At 36.8% G+C, this 17,741-nt stretch overlaps 2 protein-coding genes across 2 annotated transcripts in view; both read left to right on the forward strand.

Annotated features, from left to right (window-relative positions):
• LOC103510362 overlaps positions 1 to 17,741 on the forward strand; it is a 33,094-nt gene that overhangs the window by 3,689 nt on the left and 11,664 nt on the right. Inside the window, exons 2-5 of the mRNA XM_008475015.3 lie at positions 14,056 to 14,148; positions 14,741 to 14,982; positions 15,222 to 15,246; positions 16,275 to 16,362. Of these exons, the coding sequence (XP_008473237.2) occupies positions 14,056 to 14,148; positions 14,741 to 14,982; positions 15,222 to 15,246; positions 16,275 to 16,362 (448 nt within the window). The remainder of the gene's footprint in view (positions 1 to 14,055; positions 14,149 to 14,740; positions 14,983 to 15,221; positions 15,247 to 16,274; positions 16,363 to 17,741) is intronic.
• On the forward strand, positions 2,997 to 8,013 carry LOC103510360. Its single transcript, XM_008475013.3, has 4 exons — positions 2,997 to 3,309; positions 3,629 to 3,730; positions 6,817 to 6,992; positions 7,227 to 8,013. The coding sequence occupies exons 1-4, from the start codon at positions 3,295 to 3,297 to the stop codon at positions 7,780 to 7,782; spliced, it is 849 nt and encodes a 282-aa protein (XP_008473235.1). The 5' UTR covers positions 2,997 to 3,294; the 3' UTR covers positions 7,783 to 8,013.

Genomic DNA, 17,741 nt, shown 5'->3' on the forward strand with positions numbered 1-17,741 from the left:
ATTCCTAGCAATACAAGAGTTAACTAGCTAAATTCCCAGTAATACAGCAGTTAACTAGCTGAATTCTTAGAAAATTTTAGTTAACTCGCTGAATTTTTGACTACGGAAATTAATTTTCCGGTCATCTTTATAATTTAAAGCCTTATTACCTTCAGCCATGACTTAATACTCATTTATTTTTCAGTATTATGCATTAAATTTTTTATATCCAGTATTTTATTTTCCTAGGCATTTTGTTCAAACAACTTGGGTTGTAATAGTGTTACATAATAATGTTGTTACATTTTAGATATCTTACTGCCTTTTTTGTGGTTCAAAGACTATTGAACTAACTAGATTTCCTATCCTAGTTGAGGCCCAAGATTGTTTGAATAATGCCAGCTTTAATGCCGATCTCATTTTTAACTTATTATTTTATTTCTTTTCTAATTTTACATTTTTACTCTTTTTAAATCCCCCGATCTTTTATTTTCAGTTTTTACTACCTTCAGATTTATTCATTTTTACTGTGATTGCCTGTATAAATTTGAATCAGTGCAAAGTCCCTTCTCTGTGTTCTATACTCTTTATTTACCTAATATATTTTAAAACTTTCTAACTATCTCTAAAAACCTTAAACTAAGTACAGCAAACTTATCAAACAAACTTTATCTTTTAGATGTTTTAAATTGTCGAAATATCGTTCTGACGCCATATTAAATATTTTTTTGTAATGACATTATTTATTTTTTAGACTAATTGTGACGAGGATCAACTTTAAGTAAAACTATACAGGGTGTTTGCTGTTTGGTCTGGTTCATGGGAAATTCAAATGTAAATATTGTCTCCAATCTCTATAGAAATTACTTCCGTAAAATCATCATTCCACATGTTAATGTTTAATTTATTTCCAATATTATTTATTTTAATAAATTCCATGAAGTTATTTCATAAGAGCAGAAGCTCTATATTTTTGAAGGCAAAAAGTAAGTTTACCTGAGAATCATTCATATCAAAAATAATACCTAATCTATCGCATATCGCACAGAGTGTTAATAAAGTCCTGATTACTTTTTGAACTAGCCCTAGCACACTTTACTTGAAATACTCAACTTCCCATGGTGAAGATCCAACACAGCCACCCTGTACAATATTATATTCTAAGATTGAAAATAAAATTTTAAGTAAAAATTTAATTTTATTTTTTAAAATAATTCATGTTGTTATTTTATTTCCTCAGATGTTTTTCCTTTTATTTAGATCAAGCGCGCCGGGAGGCGCGCGAACGTCAAGAGTTCGCAGCACCGCCCGGCCTATATTAACACGAAACAGAATTTCATCGGTTCTTACGCCTCATCCTGAAATAGTAATGTCTAATGTACCTAACAACGGAAGTTTTGTGTCTCTTCTTGTTCATCTGATGAGAAACATACTACGGGATAGGCATGCAGGCATGCTACAGGCTACTAATGTTGGCTCATTTCTTTGAAAAAAGGTCGTGAAACTTTTTATTTTTAAGAACTTACTTAATCCATCCCGTTCTACCGTTGGTGTCGGGTTGCTTTAAGAAGAAGAAAAAAAAAAGGAGAAACCTACCTAGGTAGTTTGAAAAACAACTGTTTTCTGGTGACATTACGGTCATTGCTAGCATGACGTCCTTAATTTAGACGCAGGAGTTCTAGAACATGGGCCACCTTCAAACTTACCTACTGGACCTTGACTAAGGAAGTACTAGGGAAATATTTCAGCGGGTCATCTACTATTGACCTAACCAGTATTGTACAATCTAGGTAATTTAGGAATAAGTAAGTGAAAATATGAACTAATGAAAACTATTAAAGCCTGAGTAAGCTACCTTGACATTGCATTGCATTTGAAAGTATGGAAATCTTTTTACTGTTTTAGTTTACGTAGAATTTACGTGAACGTCCAGTTAAGTTTTGGACAAAAACTTTAGCTTCAAGAGCCAATGAAATTGAATTTTGACTAAAAGCCGCTAATGACCAATACTAATTTCGTTGATGGTTGTTAGTTTCAGATTAGTTATTTTCTCAACAACCTGTCCTGTCTACACAATGATTGTTCCCCCATAGGTATATGCACCAAGTACAGACTCAAAAATTAGGTTCGAATTTTCCGCCCTCGCCAGGAATCGAACGCGGACCTCCAATTGCTTAGAATGATACTCTGCAGATCTTCATAACAGACCTCGTTTAACCTCACTAAGATTTTCCAAGGGTGTGACATGATAACAGATTCACAGATCGTTTGATTATTTGTGATATAATCCCAAGTCCTTCACAGATTAAGGAGTCTACGAGAGGATGTTTTCACAGAAATGTCAATTAGTTTGAATCTTCGACCTCGCCAGGAATCGAACGCGGACCTCCAATTGCTTAGAATGATACTCTGCAGATCTTCATAACAGGCCTCGTTTAACCTCACTAAGATTTTCCAAGGGTGTGACATGATAACAGATTCACAGATCATTTCATTATTTGTGATATAATCCCAAGTCCTTCACAGATTAAGGAGTCTACGAGAGGATGTTTTCACAGAAATGTCAATTAGTTTGAATCTTAATTAGCAGAAGAACGTGGCTATAGTAATTTAAGAAGTTTATTCTCCAAAATTGTTGCATTTTCTTATCTCTTTTTCATTTTGGTGGTAGTTTTCCAGAAAGAGACGTTCCAAAAATTTCCAAAGGAAGTTTTTTACTTTTTTCCATAGGTACCCTATCTAGTTATTTATCTAGTACAAATCATTTAGTTATTTTTTTAATTTTCATTGTCAAATGATAAAAATTCATTTGAAATAACCAAGAGGCAATGATGGAATAGGTACCTATGAGTATTTCACATTTTTATTCAACTTGCCTCTCTCAATAAAGTGATGAAGCACAAAGCTGGGTGTGACACTAGAGGAAGTTTCAATTCAGAAATTAATTCAGATAACTAGATGTATCTACTTATGACTGTAATTTTATCACAACAGTTTAACATTGAAACCAAGGGCAGAGCACCGATAGGATTTTCATAGCAGAATCAGAAAATGATTTTGAAATAACTTCGTTTGAAAATAACTTCGATTTGCTTTCATTTCATTTTCAAAGATTTTGGGTAGCAGAAATTAGAAAATACTTTCAAAATAGGTAACTTCTTGAATATTTTGAGTCCAAGTAATTTGCCTTTTTTTCCGCCAGTTCTGTGGACAAATGACAGCAAGAAAATTTGCCCTCATGAGCATTCATTCCAATGTGTGATTTACCTTCTACGATAAGCCTCAAGATCTAACGTCAACTTTTTCAACTTTGATATGCAGATCATTCATGTAAGTATCACAGTATCAGGCTTGTTGGTGTGAATTTATCTAAACTATTAGGTAATATTTTCACAGCTTTAGTAGGTTAGGTACCTACCAAACTTTTTTACTTTCTATTTTTACTTATAAATATGTCAACACTTATTGTTTTCACGAGATTTTATGTTCTTCCATACCGAGAGAACTGTGGTTCCAGCAAGTGACAAAAAACATCACAAAGGAAGATACATTAGGAACTTAGCAGGGATAGGTACCTATAAGAAGGCGATCTACTACATCGGGTTAAAAAATTTGAGGAAAAATAAAACGAGCTCATGATTATTTTCAGGTAATGCTTCTGGTACATGGGTACTGTTTGGGTACAAATGGGTTAATCTGGAAGAGGAACAGCGCACAACAGTGGCAGACTGTGGTGGAGAAAAAAGCACAGGTATGTATTTAATTTAGCCATAAAGGAGAAGAAAAGGGTTAATTGAAAATTAAAGTTCCATAAAGAAGATCAATTTGGAAAAAGAGGTTGCCTGATTGGTTTTTCTTTCAGAGTTTTTAGCTAAATCCCCGTTTTTCTTTAGTTAGGTAATTCATTGACGACTTTAATTTTATCGACCTTTGGGTAAAAGTTTGCAGCCAAAATAATGTCATATTAGGCAGGCAGGCAGGCGCACTCGTACTTACGCAAACTTTACTATGATCATCAGTTATCAGTTTTTTTCTTTTCTCTTTGGCGTTTGCAGTACGGCCGTTTGTTCTTGATCTCATTTTCCATATTTTCACAGACGCGTTGTATTTGAAGAAAAAATATTGCCATAATGTGTCTGAGAGTTTGGTTGTTTGGTATCGAAAATTGTTTGCAGAGACAGGCTGACTTACACTGATTGATGCTTGCATAGATAGAACTGTAATGGCTACGAAAAACATGATGTCCGTCCTCTTCAGTCCGTTAGGTCGGCCACTTACGTTCAGATTATCTGACAGACCTCTGTCAGACCGGCGAAATGGGTGTGCCGGAAAGAGATTCCAACTTCAGTCCTCACACCACCTGAGAAACTAGAAGTCGGATTGTCTATTTTCAACGGTTGTTCCAGTGGTAAAGCAGCGGCTTGCCAAGTAGAATTTTTCCGGTCCTATCCCAGGGTTGGCAAAAAAAAAAAAAAAAAAAAAAAAAAAAAAACGCACTCGAGTTATATATGGAAATTCCTACCACATATCTGCAGCCAGGCTATGGAATTCTCTTCCTGGAGACATAAGAGCCTCACTAAGCCTAGGGCAATTCAAAACTTCCCTAGTGAGGCACCTCAAAGAACAGCCCATATTGTGAGCATAAATCTCTTTCTTTCTGTTCTTTTTCTTCCCTCTCTCTCTCTCTCTCTCTCTCTCTCTCTCTCTCTCTCTCTCTATCTGGCTCTTCTTTCCTTTTTTACCTGTGGTTGGGTGGAAGAGCTCCTTCAGGAGAATCCTGCCACATAAAATAAATCGTAAAAAAAAAAAACACCGTCCACGTACATTTTTCATCCCCTTCAGAATCAACATCTAGGTGTCCGCCACTGTTGACAAAATATTCATACATTAAACTGTATCAGCTATTAACTTGGAGGTAATTAAAAATCCACTTTTCTATTGTCCACTGAGATTATAATATTATTATTTACATATTGAATAAAAAAAAATATCACCATGTAGCGCCTGTCTGATGATAAAACAAAATATGAACACTTGGTTCCTATTCGGAGTTTTAGTCCGTCCTTCCTTTATTATTACAATAGTAATAACAAGCTGGGCCCGTCCCTCCGGGAATTTTTTAGCCCGTAGTTTATTCGAAGGTATTGCGTATCTTCTCGTCCATCCCAATTTTCATTTGTAGGTGCTTCTTGAATGAAGCGCTTCAATCATTTATTTGGGGTGAAGCTTGAAAGTTTCTTCACAATAAAATTTCTGTGGGAAATATCCTGCAATTCTTATCGTAGGTATTGAAGAGCAAATTCTGAGTCCTGGTTTCATATAGGCAAGATGTAATACAATTGACATGGACACTAATTATTTTTAATAGGAAATATTTATCACTCTGCCATTATTTATTTTATTGGACTTTTACGTCACCAAGATGTTATTTGCATGTCATTCTTCAGTGCAGTGATCACAGACCTCCGCTTTAGAAAGAATCCAGGATGATACCTTCATATTCTCAACTTATCCAGTCACTAAAAAAACCTTTTGCTTTAGAAGTTTTAGGTACAAAATTTTTAAAATATCTTTGGGGAAAAAATCTCAACTAATTTGTTGCTTTTGCTAGTCACTTTGGAACATGAACCTGAGAAATCGCCACAGAAGTTACTAACTTATGGAATCCTCTTTTATCTTTGACAATTTACTTTTTGGAAATACAAGAGCAGCAAACAGCTAACTGTGGACACAACATCTACTCCGGGGTCTACCACATCATGTAACAGAATTACCTCTGAGAATGCTTGGAGAATGTGCTTAGAGGTGACATGTGACTGTAACATAATATCGTGTACCCGGCTACCCGGGGGGTAAGAATTTTCTCTTTACCCCTGCTGAGCTTGCACCCACGCCCTCCTATTTAGCAGGCGACCGTCTTGACTACTACACCACCAAGGCAAGTGATCTAGTAGTCGTCTTTCGTATACCTACGTTGTTTATACTCCCTTGAAGCTGAAAAGCGTCTCTCTCCACCCTCGGTTAAAACAGGACGTCCATAACAAGTACATTATGGTGTTCAGGCATTATACAGTTTTTAGGTAAATTACTCACTTCATCAGTTCCAATAAATGGTACCTCTCTCCTGATAGTAATGGTTTGCTGTCAGGTTTCACCACTTAAATATTATGGAGACAAGCTGTCTACACCAATCTTGTTAGCTCAAATATCCGGACTTGTATTAGACCTATCAGATAGATTGATGTGACTATCAATGTTCCATGTTGATGTTTATAGATGCTGAGGGAATGTTGCTCTTGTTGGTCCTTGAGACAGCAAATACCTAGGTGGACACATATTGTCCTAGTCGTACCCAAAGTCCTAAATGTAGGACATCGGTCATAAAGGACTAGAAACCATGAAAAGTCCTTGGGTACGGCGAGGTTATGTACATATATGTAGGTGTCTATAGATAGATTCAATTCAAAAGCCAGGAAAATTTCATGAAAGTTCCTCTGCAACACCTGTTTTATCTGCAAGATCTAACGCTGTGCGCTGTACAGCATTAGAGACCAGAGTTTGATTCTACTCTTCATAGGGAGATAGGGACATAAGAACCTCACAAAGTCGGGGAACATTCAAAATCCTCCAGGGTAAAATATCTTGAAGGCTCAAAGTGAAAGAAAAGATCAGTGGTTGAGTGGAAGAGCTCCTCCAGGGGAACCCTGCTAAAACAAATTTGAGGAATAGTTGTAGTCCGAGCTGTCCGAGGTACCGACTTAGTGAAATTTTCCGATAATCAGACGTTCAAATCCTATCTCATTGCTTAAAATAATGTGAGTACTCTTCATTCCTCAGAATCCTGCAGTAAAACCCAGCTCAATGGATTTGGTGGCTGCTCCCGCCACGGGTAATGTACAATATCAGCAGGAGGAACAGTTAGCCAATGGTACTGTGGTGGGAAAGTATGGGATCCTGGAACCCAATGGAAAACTGCGACTTGTGCACTACACGGCTGATAAAGATGACTTCAGGTTGGTTTGATCTTTCATGGAGGCTGGAAACTTCAGGCCCGCGATCCATAAAAGGCATTTTGCAAAAGTTGTAAGATACCTCCTATCGCAGAAGAAAAACCTTTGAAAACACTAATTAACCGTTAACTATGACAGTTGTTGTGACCTGCATGTGTTGTCACAAGCTTGCTTAATAAAGCATCTGGGGCGAAAATAAAATTTCCATTAAATTGTTGAATATTTTTGACATTTCAGACCAAAACAAGAAACAGTGGCCAGAGTTGACTTCGTCGGTGAGGACACCCTGAAGAATGTCAATGAAAGAGACTTGAAGCTCCACAATCGTCTGGCAGATTTCAATTCCATCAAGGCTGCCATCGCGCCACCTGCTGAGAATCTAAAAGCCTTCCCTAGCCCTGAAGATCCTGTGTACGACAGAGGACCGTCCTCTGAGAAAATACTATCGGATGTCCAAGGCTATGCATCAAACTATAAGCCTTACAACAGTGGGAGCAACTATATGTACCATTCCAAGTACTATCCTGATTACTACCAGGGGAATACCTACTACACGAGGAGTGGCAATTACTATCCCGATTCCAGAAGTTACGGTTACGGAATGTCCGTCCCGGAATATCCTGGGTACACGTACAACAGCTATGGTCCCACCTTACCTACAAAGTACCATCATACGTCCCAGCTGTACCCGCCTAAAGTTGATCCGCCGGCGATACCGAATTATTACCCTCTCTATGATGTTCCTACTCCGCGGATTCCTACGGTTAATAGTTATCCTTGTTGCTCTGGTTAGAAACAAAATGACATACCTAATAGGTACAAATACAATAGGGTATCTCATATAACCTGAAATAGGTGAGAGGAGACACAATGCTCCTCAATTCAAGATCTTGGTAAACAGAAGAAATCAACAAACACAAGAAAGTGCATCTCAGAAATACCTATGATGCAAGGGTGCAAATATTTGTTCCTCCTGGGAATCGAACCCGGAACTTTCTTCGTGAAGACAAACGGAGTGCGACCACTTGATAAAATCAAGCTTTCAAACTTTTTTCGTGCTGACACTGTTTCAGTTATTTTGTTGTTTCTGAACCGTTAGATGTTCGATTGGTCAGTGACATTTTATACTTCTTCAATGAAGTCTGCGTTTCATTGTATTCCTTTTCCTTCTGCGATTTCGTCAATTTATTTTCTAACTCTGAAAAGAAATACCTCGACTGCAATTTAAGTGAAGTCATATGTGTTTCAATTTCTATACAGTCTAACAAATTACCTGCTTATTATTGTATGAAATTTATTGTATTGTCCTCGTACCTTTATGTTAGAAGAATAGAGTCTATTCTCAAAGATACTTTGCTCATGTAGGTACCGAATCAATCCAGTCTGATTCACAATAAATCATTTGGAACGTCGGAAATGTGAGAATTTTCATCCCCGATGCATTTCAAATGCACCATAAAAATCTAGTATAAAACCGTGATGGAATACCTAGAGCTCATCACCACCAGATTTTCAGTAACATAGAGGTAACTCAAGATCGCCAAAAATGGACTTGAGGTCTTCTTAATTTGACCCCTCCAATTCCGCTCCTGAGACTGCAATTTTAATAACTGCTAACTGGGACTGAAATTTCACTACTGGGACTACAACTTTACTACATACTAGGACTCTAACTGTAGTACTTATATAGGACTAGGGTTTAATCTGCTATTCGTTCATTGACCAGGATAATTATGTGGTACGTGCCAAATTTAATATCCATTTAATCCATTTACAACCTCAATAATAGCAAGTGGATTTGATTGTTGCTGAAGCCACCATTATGTGTTTTAATTGAGTTTACCTCCTCATGCTTCGTACTTCGCCTTTCAATCTGAACGAATCGTAAACGAGACTGCGAACTATATCCGAAGCATAAAAGAAATAGTTATCTATTATTTAACGTATGCCACCCATACAGAGATTATTATTTCTTGACAATAACAAAAAAACCTCATTGTCAAACGAGAAGTGTAACAGAATAATGATTCTGAAAATTGTATTTTCCAACAAAGACTTCTTTCACTTCTGAGGAAAAGTAGTCCGTATGAAGTAGCCATTATGTGTACCTAGCATAGGTTGCTAAGCATTGATGTAAGAACCGGCCAGAGGTGATATAATGTGCTAGTAAAAATTGTAGACAGAAAATAGAACGGTCAAAATTGACAGTAAAAAAAGGACTGGTTTTCTCAACATTTAAAATTTCAACAAAAATAAAGACTCCAACAGTCCAAAAAGGCGTGTGGCTAACTTTGACCAATGTGTATACCTTTTAAACGATTTTAGTAGAAAACACTCTTTTCACTGTAAACATAAAGGTTTCCCCCAAAATAGAATTTTCGTCCTTTTCATATAGGTATCCTTTTAATAAAATTTGCTGCCTACTTACCCACCTGTTCTTCATTGAATCAATCAAGAGAATAGAAACATAGGAAAAAGATTTTGTCCTGAAATGCGATTTTTCAATTTTCATCTTGAAATTCTATTCAATTGAAGGTGATCTTTAGAATGATATTATGAAACGTATGACGAGTAGGTTTTGTTAATCTTTGTGTGTTACGAATCCATATATGTTCAGGATCTTCTTCAATTCCTATGTTCATTAATTTTCTGTGAACTCTTATAGGTACTACTGATGACTCATTCTTTTGTGGTGAAGCTGAGAGTCTTTTTACCAATTTTGTGGATATCACCGCATTACTAAAATGCTGGGGTTTACCAACTCGGGATTGAGATGAAACGAGGATTTCCCTATACTTAATACCCAGGTCAATCTCGGATTGAATTCAATCCTGACACAATCCACGGTGGTAAAACTCGACCTAAGGGGCAAATTGACTAATTATAAGTTAGATTCTGTTTCTGTTACCTACTTGGTCTTAAATTACCAACTTATTTACTCAACTGTCTTCTTGAGGTTAAGTTCTCCCCGTAGATATTTCGAGCAAAGATTAAAAAAAAAAAAAAACTTTGTCTCTCTCGGGAATCGAACCCGAGATCATCCCGTGGGTCAGAAGAGGTGAGAACTATACTGAACAAGAACTGAACATTCTATCACACCCGACGAATTTGTCCGAAACATAAATCCAATTCGACATAGTCCAATATTTTATAATGGAGTATCAGGCCAAATTGAACTCTTGCCCAACATTCGTTTTTCATAATTGACAAAAATTGCTCGACTCTGCCTCTTTTTATTTCGATGGAATAAAATTGTGATAGGGGATATCAGGGATGTGTACGAGTACTACAAAATGCAAAACGGTCGTTGTATAGCTCCAAGAACATCAGAAAGTCTAAAAAACTTCGACTTCTCCGGATATCGAACCCAGAACCTCCGGTGTACAAGTCTAGTGTGATACCCACTCGACCATGGAGGTTGTCGTTGTATAGCTCCAAGAACATCAGGAAGTCTAAAAAACTTCGACTTCTCCGGATATCGAACCCAGAACCTCCGGTGTACAAGTCTAGTGTGATACCCACTCGACCATGGAGGTTTCTATAGTTGCTACACCCTGATATAACAGAAGAACAGAGCCGAAAAGGGCAATATGCAATTCCAAGACTCTAAACTAGGGGAAACAACCCAGTAATAGAGTTCTTTGGTCCTAAAGGTGTGTTCACACATGGTCGACCTCGTCGATCGATGAAGAGGTGAATCTATGTTGTCGAGGCAGTGTGGACGGTTTCAGTCGACATCGACTATGTTTGGACACACCACACACCTTAAGTCTCCTACAATTTCTGGCACCTCATCCAGTAATTTTGTTCTCCGTGTATAAGCCCATAACAGAGTACGTTTGCCAATCGCCTGGCCTTAGAACCCCGGTTGAACAATCACATACTATTTTCGGTAAGTGGTGAGTAACGAGCGGGGTTCACTGGAAAGCCCCCTTAGAGGGAAAAGGAGGCGGTAGTTCCCCAGCTTCCCTGGAGAAGCTCTAGGCTACGCCACTAAGCAAAGCATAGATAAAACGGCTGTTTACGTAACAATCCACGTTTTCACATTAATTATCCAATCATAATATGGTCCAGTGAGCTTGAGCTGGACCTAAATCAAAGCGATAACAATTAATGCACCAAATTTTCTATTGAGATCAGAGGGGTGAAAGAAAGGTTGAAGTTTGTAGTGGATGTGCCAACACACTAAACTGTCTGACGTAAAACTAAAAAGAAGAAGGCGATTAGGAGGACAAAAGAGATGATATTGATGGGCCAAATTTTCTGACAATACCCTACCAAGATTTAGCCATGGTTTTATTTTTTGACCTTATTTCCCAGCCCGTCTTGTGATTTTCCTGTGGCTTCTTGTGATTTTCAACCCAAAGATTGAGTTTTAGGTGAGATCCGCCACAAGAAATAGCAAAAAGTACCCAAGTAGGTATACTAGAAAAATTATGTAGCTCTTCATTTCTACAGGCTATTCGGTATGACTCTCCATTGTCAGAATTCCTATTCTGTTATTATTATTCAATAGAAGTTGAACTTCATCTTCGGAGTCCATTTGACAAATTGAGATGGTACCCGCGATTTTTGTAAACCTTGGAGCTTCTGTCGGCCCACGGCGCGTGTTCCTTTCAAATATTCAATTAATTTTGGCACGAGACCATTTTGAATAGCTCGTTCGTTGACTTGGCCAGATTAATGTCCTCAATGCCGCAGATCTGCCAAGTAGTTAGATCCGAATAAAATAAATTATTATATCGAATTCGGTGTCGTGCGTCCCTTTTTTGGTCATCAGGGGGGGATTGCTACTTTTGTAGGTAGGTAGGTGCCAATCACCAAATTTTCACAAGGTCCTAGAAACTTTTTTTCCAATTATTTATTGGATGTTTAGATGCCTAACCAGATAGTAAATTATTGTTGCCTGTAGTCTCTGTCTCAGCATACCAATGAACGTAAGCTTCAACCAATCAATCACTTTGAAATCCAGATTTAAATATCTCAGCTCTAGTTTCATTTGTTTAAAATCGGTTGATAGATTCGCGTTCGACAAGGAGCTTTTGTATCTAATTTTGGAAACAGTTTAGGTCAATTCTACTGTAACAAAGGGGTTAAAATTTTCCAATAATTAGTGGAATACTTTAGAATAAAATTACATCACCCATGTCATTACCACAAACTGGTGCATCGGGTAGTTGAAAGATTAGAGTTGTCTCCATTATACACTCGTCCTGGAAACCCCCCATTTGATTGCCAGAAGTTTCTTCAAAGTCCAAATAATTTCAACCTGATTTATCAATAAATACACATCGTAGTCATTACAAGCTTTTTGAAAATGTGTCAATTTAGCAAAGGACCTTAGTGTTCCCTAAAGACGGGTCTATATAGGACAGGGCAATATTATTCGACACCACCGGTGATAGATGTAATTTTGGGTGGAGAGAGTTCACAGATGGAGAAAAACTCGGTAGGAAGAAGAAGAAGAAGAGAAAGGTGGGAGAAAACAGAATAAGAAGAAAAAAAAAGATAAAGGTAAACAACAAGAAGAATTATAATAAGGTATAAGGAAGAGCAAGCAACCCAAATCAGGGAAAACAAGAGACTTTCTTCATTTCCATCATAAGACAAAAGTTTCTCATTTTTACTCCTCCTCATTGTGCTATATTGAGGTGAAAGGGCTTTCCAGTCTCATCCGGGGGAGAGAAGGTTATAAACGAGGTATAATCTATTCCATCATTTATCATAGTCAGTTAGGTATACTTCACAGTTTAAATTATCTCATTTTTCTCCAAATTTATCTTCCTCCCTGCCTTCGTCTATTTCTTCCTGTTTGACCCGTATTCCTGTATATCAAACCCACCCCGATGGTTTAGTGGTCAATGTGCTAGGTAAATAGATAGATATGGGTTCTATCTCGCCTGAGACAAAAGAGAAGTAGAATAGAACCCCGATTATATGAACTAATTGGGACCAAGGGTAGTTCATAAAATCGAGGTTACATTAGAAAACAGAGAAAACATGGCAATTTTTCGACAGTAAATGCTTATTTATTGATTTTTTGTCATTTTAGTAACATATTATGTAAGTAAAAGTACAAAATATGTTCAATTAGTATTATTGTTCACAATTTCTGTGAGGGTTTTAATAAGAAAATCGGAAATATTTGTTTACATTATCAGAAAAAGTCTGATTTTCGAGTAAAAGTTAAATAAAAAGCTCGGATTTTCAAGTTCATATAACCGAGGGTTCATATAAGCGAGGTTCATAAAATCGGGGTTCTACTGTACCGTAATTTGTTTAAAAAATTGACCCAGCCACGGCTCTAAAACAAAATTAAGGTGTTCGCTCCTTTGAGATAGAAAATAATTGTTGAGCCGAAAACATTTATTATTGACCCCTTTTTTTCTAAACTTTATACACCTCTTCATATCCTTCTGCCACTTTAAAAACCCCTCTCAAACTCACCTATCATTAAAGTACAATTTACCTACGTTTAAAGCACCGCGTTGGATTTCAAAGTACCTACCACCCCTGGTAGGTATAACGTAAAAAAAAGTTTACGTTATTTTAGTGGATGTGTCATATTTACCTGTGTTGTCTTTATTAAACTATCGAAAGAGAGGGACTGCTTGTCCTACATCTGTCTAATCAGTAATCAGTGCTTCGCAAACTATGTGCCGCAGAAAAAAGGAATTTTAATTGTGTTGAGCATAAATGCTTGTCACAAATGTCGTTCCCTGAGAGAGAGAGAGAGAGAGAGAGGGAGAGAGAGGGAGAGAGAGAGAGGTACGTAGAGCGAGATAGGAGATAATCACAGTGGAGAAAAGTTCAAAGGAAGCGCAAAGGAGAGAGTGAAAGAGAGAGAGAGAGAGGTACATAGAGAGAGGAGATAATAGCAGAATCGAAATAAGTTCAAGGTCACGTGACGCGTGTACGCAACGGTGTTGAGTGAGGGAGAGGGAAGATCAGAAAATATTTGAATTTCTCTAATAGTCCATGCAAAATTGCAATATGTGCCACAGTAGAGAGAACTTGCATACTTTGTTTTGTTTGTATTAACGCTCATTTTCTTTCCATTCCGCAGATATTTGTGGTGAGCTCAATAGTAGTAGCGACAGTGCTGGCATATCCTCCAGAGTACAACAGCCATAGAGATGAAGACCCAGTCGATTTCCACGTAAGTATATACATCTCCTATACCACCCGAACACGTCAATATGCTTGTCAATAATGTAAAAATATTGATAGTGTGCGGCTGTGTGCGGGGCGTATTGGCAATACTTTTGCATAGTCAAGCTGTGCGGTGTCAATAGTATTGATAAATAATTATAATGGCTGTTTGGCTGTATTAGGTCGCGGATTACCAAGTCGGGTTATCACGGGATTGTGATTAATTGAGGGTTGAGAGTAAACCTTACGCGGGTCGATAAGATTCTACTCAATCCCGAAATAATCAGAGGCAGTAAGCCGCAGCCAAATTACGAGTAACAATAAAAAAGTTAAAAAAAAAAAATACATTTTTAGAGGATGTGTCAAAGGTACTTACCAAGGTTGTAAGTGAATTTTGGCTTTTGGTAAGGAAAGATAAAAGAGTTTACCTTATTAGTGGATGTGACATAGGTATTTACCTACGAAAAGTGCTGAATTTCGCTAAATAAAAAAAATACCTATGTACATTCAATTTTCGAGATAACGTCTACTAAACCCTCCACGGCCCTAAGTTTACATGTCCTGTGTACTGATCTCGAAATCCTCTCTCATTTCCTCAGGCTCATCCCAAGTACCAGTACAAATATGGTGTGGAAGATCACCAAACTGGGGATGTCAAGTCTGCCCACGAGTACAGAGACGGAGATGTTGTGAAGGGATCCTACACTGTTTATGATCCTGATGGCACAATCAGAACCGTTGAGTACACCGCTGACAAAGACAACGGATTCAACGCTGTGGTTCACAAGAGCGGAAATTCAGCTCATCCCAACTACGAACACGGAGGAAACTCCTTCTACTAGCTGAATTCCTGAACGTTCGACCGTTCCGAATGTAGAGATGTCCAATGTGGGTCCGACGATTGCTTTCTAAACAGGTTCTTTAGAATCTGAACTCTTCTGACTTTTACTGTTTTCGAGAGATATAAGTTCTCGGTTTTTTCTAAGGGACAAAACTGTATGGTGTTCACAGAGAGAATTAACCAAAGAGTTAGCTAAATTATACATTTTGATAACTAACAATAACATAAGAACTACACAGTACTAAGTACTGCACATTAATCCACGTATGGTGGATTTTTCATCTCAGAATTTGGATAGTTTATTGTTCGAGGAACCAAAGTTTATCAAGTTGGATTATAAAATATTTGGGAGAATGAGCTAAATAATGATAAAACAAGTTTTCCGAAAGAGTTGGACAAATTTTTTTCTTTCATCTGTACCAACATAAGTGCGTGAATTTTTTCCGACAGCTCTGGGTAGAGCCGTATTTAGGGAGGGGGTAGCGATTTTGCTTCCATCACTGTTTGGACACCGCATGAAATTTTAGAAATTCTAAGAGAAGGTTTTATAAGAAAAAATATTACTTGGGATTACCTTTGCATGGAAAAATTGACGATTATGAAAAGTACAAAATAACTGTCTGGGGATGAAATGATCACATACCTCAATTGATTGAGTAAATAGGTAGATACCTAGGTACATGCTAAGATGGACATGTGGCTAGAAATTCGTACCTAGATCCCAGATTGATAAAAACTGTGTAGTTCTTATAGTTGGTAAAGTGTAAGAAACTGGGAAATACTTTTTAATGATAAAAAATATAATAATGTTCGTCGTCATTATGAAATTCTACGCAATTCAATGGAGTACCTTTTTAATTGTTGAGAGATTAGGATATTATTATAGGTAGAGTACCATTCATTGTTTATATTTTTGTTGTCTATTCTTTTCAGATAAGATTGAATAGTCCCTTTAGATAGAAAGAAAGAAAACAATCTGATCTCAAAATTCATTTGTAAAAACTTTTGCCAAAGTTATTTCTTAGTTTTATTCAAGGACACCAAAGAAAAATTGAAATTTTGAATATTTATCCATATCTATCTATAATATACATATTTTATATTATATACCCACTGTAACTCAATACTGCCATTTACATTATTTATATTTATTTCGTTTTCCATAAAAATTATATTATAAATACCTACCTATATGTATCACTCATCTAACCTTATTCTTTTTATTTTCCAATAAAAGTATCAAGTTTAGGCGTAGATTTTGTTGTAGGGTAGGTATACATAAATAATTTTTAGGTGTAATTCAACGAAAATTGAAAATGTTGGATGTTGAAAACATTAAGTCTACATGTCCAATCACGGATATGGAGCAATGGCAGATGTGAATAAATAGTAGACCGTCTAGGTCTGGTGGATGTACCAAAAACACATTTTTAGTTCAGGGTCAAAGAAAAGAGAATAATGGATGCAAGGAGTAATTTTAGTGGATGTGACTACCAAAATATTATTGGTAGATGAGCCAAAAACACATTTAGAGTAAAACGGAAAAGAAAGAGGTGTGAGATATACATAATACTCGTATATTAATATTAGTGGATGTGTCAAAAACACAAAATTATCCAACATACAATAACAAGAAATAGTCGATATTTTTTGGTGGATGTGTCAAAAGTACGTAATTTTTGAACTTTGAAATACGTGATGGAAGAGATAAAAGGAGAGGTAGGGACACAGAAGGAGAAATAGAAAAAAAGGTGCGTGAATATTTCCTGGAACCACACTTTGAGGTTAAAGTTAATCCAAATTATAGATTTATCAATCTGATTGGCTATTCATCCAGAATCTATGTACAAGCAACCAATGAGATTGTTTAATGCAATTGATTTGAATTTAATCTCAAAATTTGGTCCTTGGCATAAGTGACTGTAAAGTTAAAAGGGGGATACGTATAGGTAGGGCATAAGTGACTATAAAGTTAAAGGGGGGGGGTAACTAGGTTGTTTTTTTTTAATTAAATAAAGAGAACAAAAAACGTTCTTCATCCACCCGAGAAAGATTAGTGATATCCTTGTTCTTTATTGTCGTCACTTTTATCATTTATCAGCAACGAACTAAAACAACTTTAATGTTCACAACAGAAGAAAATTAGACAAGAACTGGGCTGTAAAACAATTATTATTACCTGAAACAATTATTATTACCTGCTTATTTCATAAATATTAAGTTCAATAATTTTCAAACAATAAAATAATGCAATTGCTTTTACGATTACATTCAAAGTGGATTTTATTCTGTCATAATATTCTGTCGAGTAGTTGGTACCTATTATCTTCAGGAGGTATCTAAAATACTCATTTAGGTAGGTAGGTATTAAGTACTTGTTTTAAAGTTGAGCAGGAATACAGGGTGTAAATCTCGTAGAAACGTAGGGACTCTTGAGGTTTCTGTAATTTTTGGGTTTGAGGTAGGTTATTGCGTTGGTCTACCGATAACTAGGCTTGCCAAACGTCCCGAATTGGCCGGGACAGTCCTGAATTTCAGGGGGTGTCCCGGCGTCCCGTTCAGTTTTTCATTTTGGGGCGTTTTGTCCCGAATTTCCGTTTTTGTCCCAGAAAAAATTCGGGACGCGTTTTTTAACTTTAAAATTAGGTACCTCTATAAATCAGAATTTGTTCCTAACTTGTTTAAATTTGTCATGCTTTCATCACTTTGCTCTTCCACTTTGCTAAACCTTTATAAACGAGAAAATGGTTGTATTAAAC

The sequence above is a fragment of the Diaphorina citri genome, unplaced genomic scaffold (assembly GCF_000475195.1).
Source record: "Diaphorina citri unplaced genomic scaffold, Diaci psyllid genome assembly version 1.1 scaffold590, whole genome shotgun sequence".
Taxonomy (NCBI): domain Eukaryota; kingdom Metazoa; phylum Arthropoda; class Insecta; order Hemiptera; family Psyllidae; genus Diaphorina; species Diaphorina citri.

What these genes read in the sequence shown, in the direction of transcription:
- LOC103510360 (XM_008475013.3), top strand. An exon ending in TGGTGGAGAAAAAAGCACAG is followed by an intron (nt 3,731 to 6,816) that starts GTATGTATTTAA and finishes TTCATTCCTCAG; the next exon opens with AATCCTGCAGTAAAACCCAG. An exon ending in GCTGATAAAGATGACTTCAG is followed by an intron (nt 6,993 to 7,226) that starts GTTGGTTTGATC and finishes TTGACATTTCAG; the next exon opens with ACCAAAACAAGAAACAGTGG.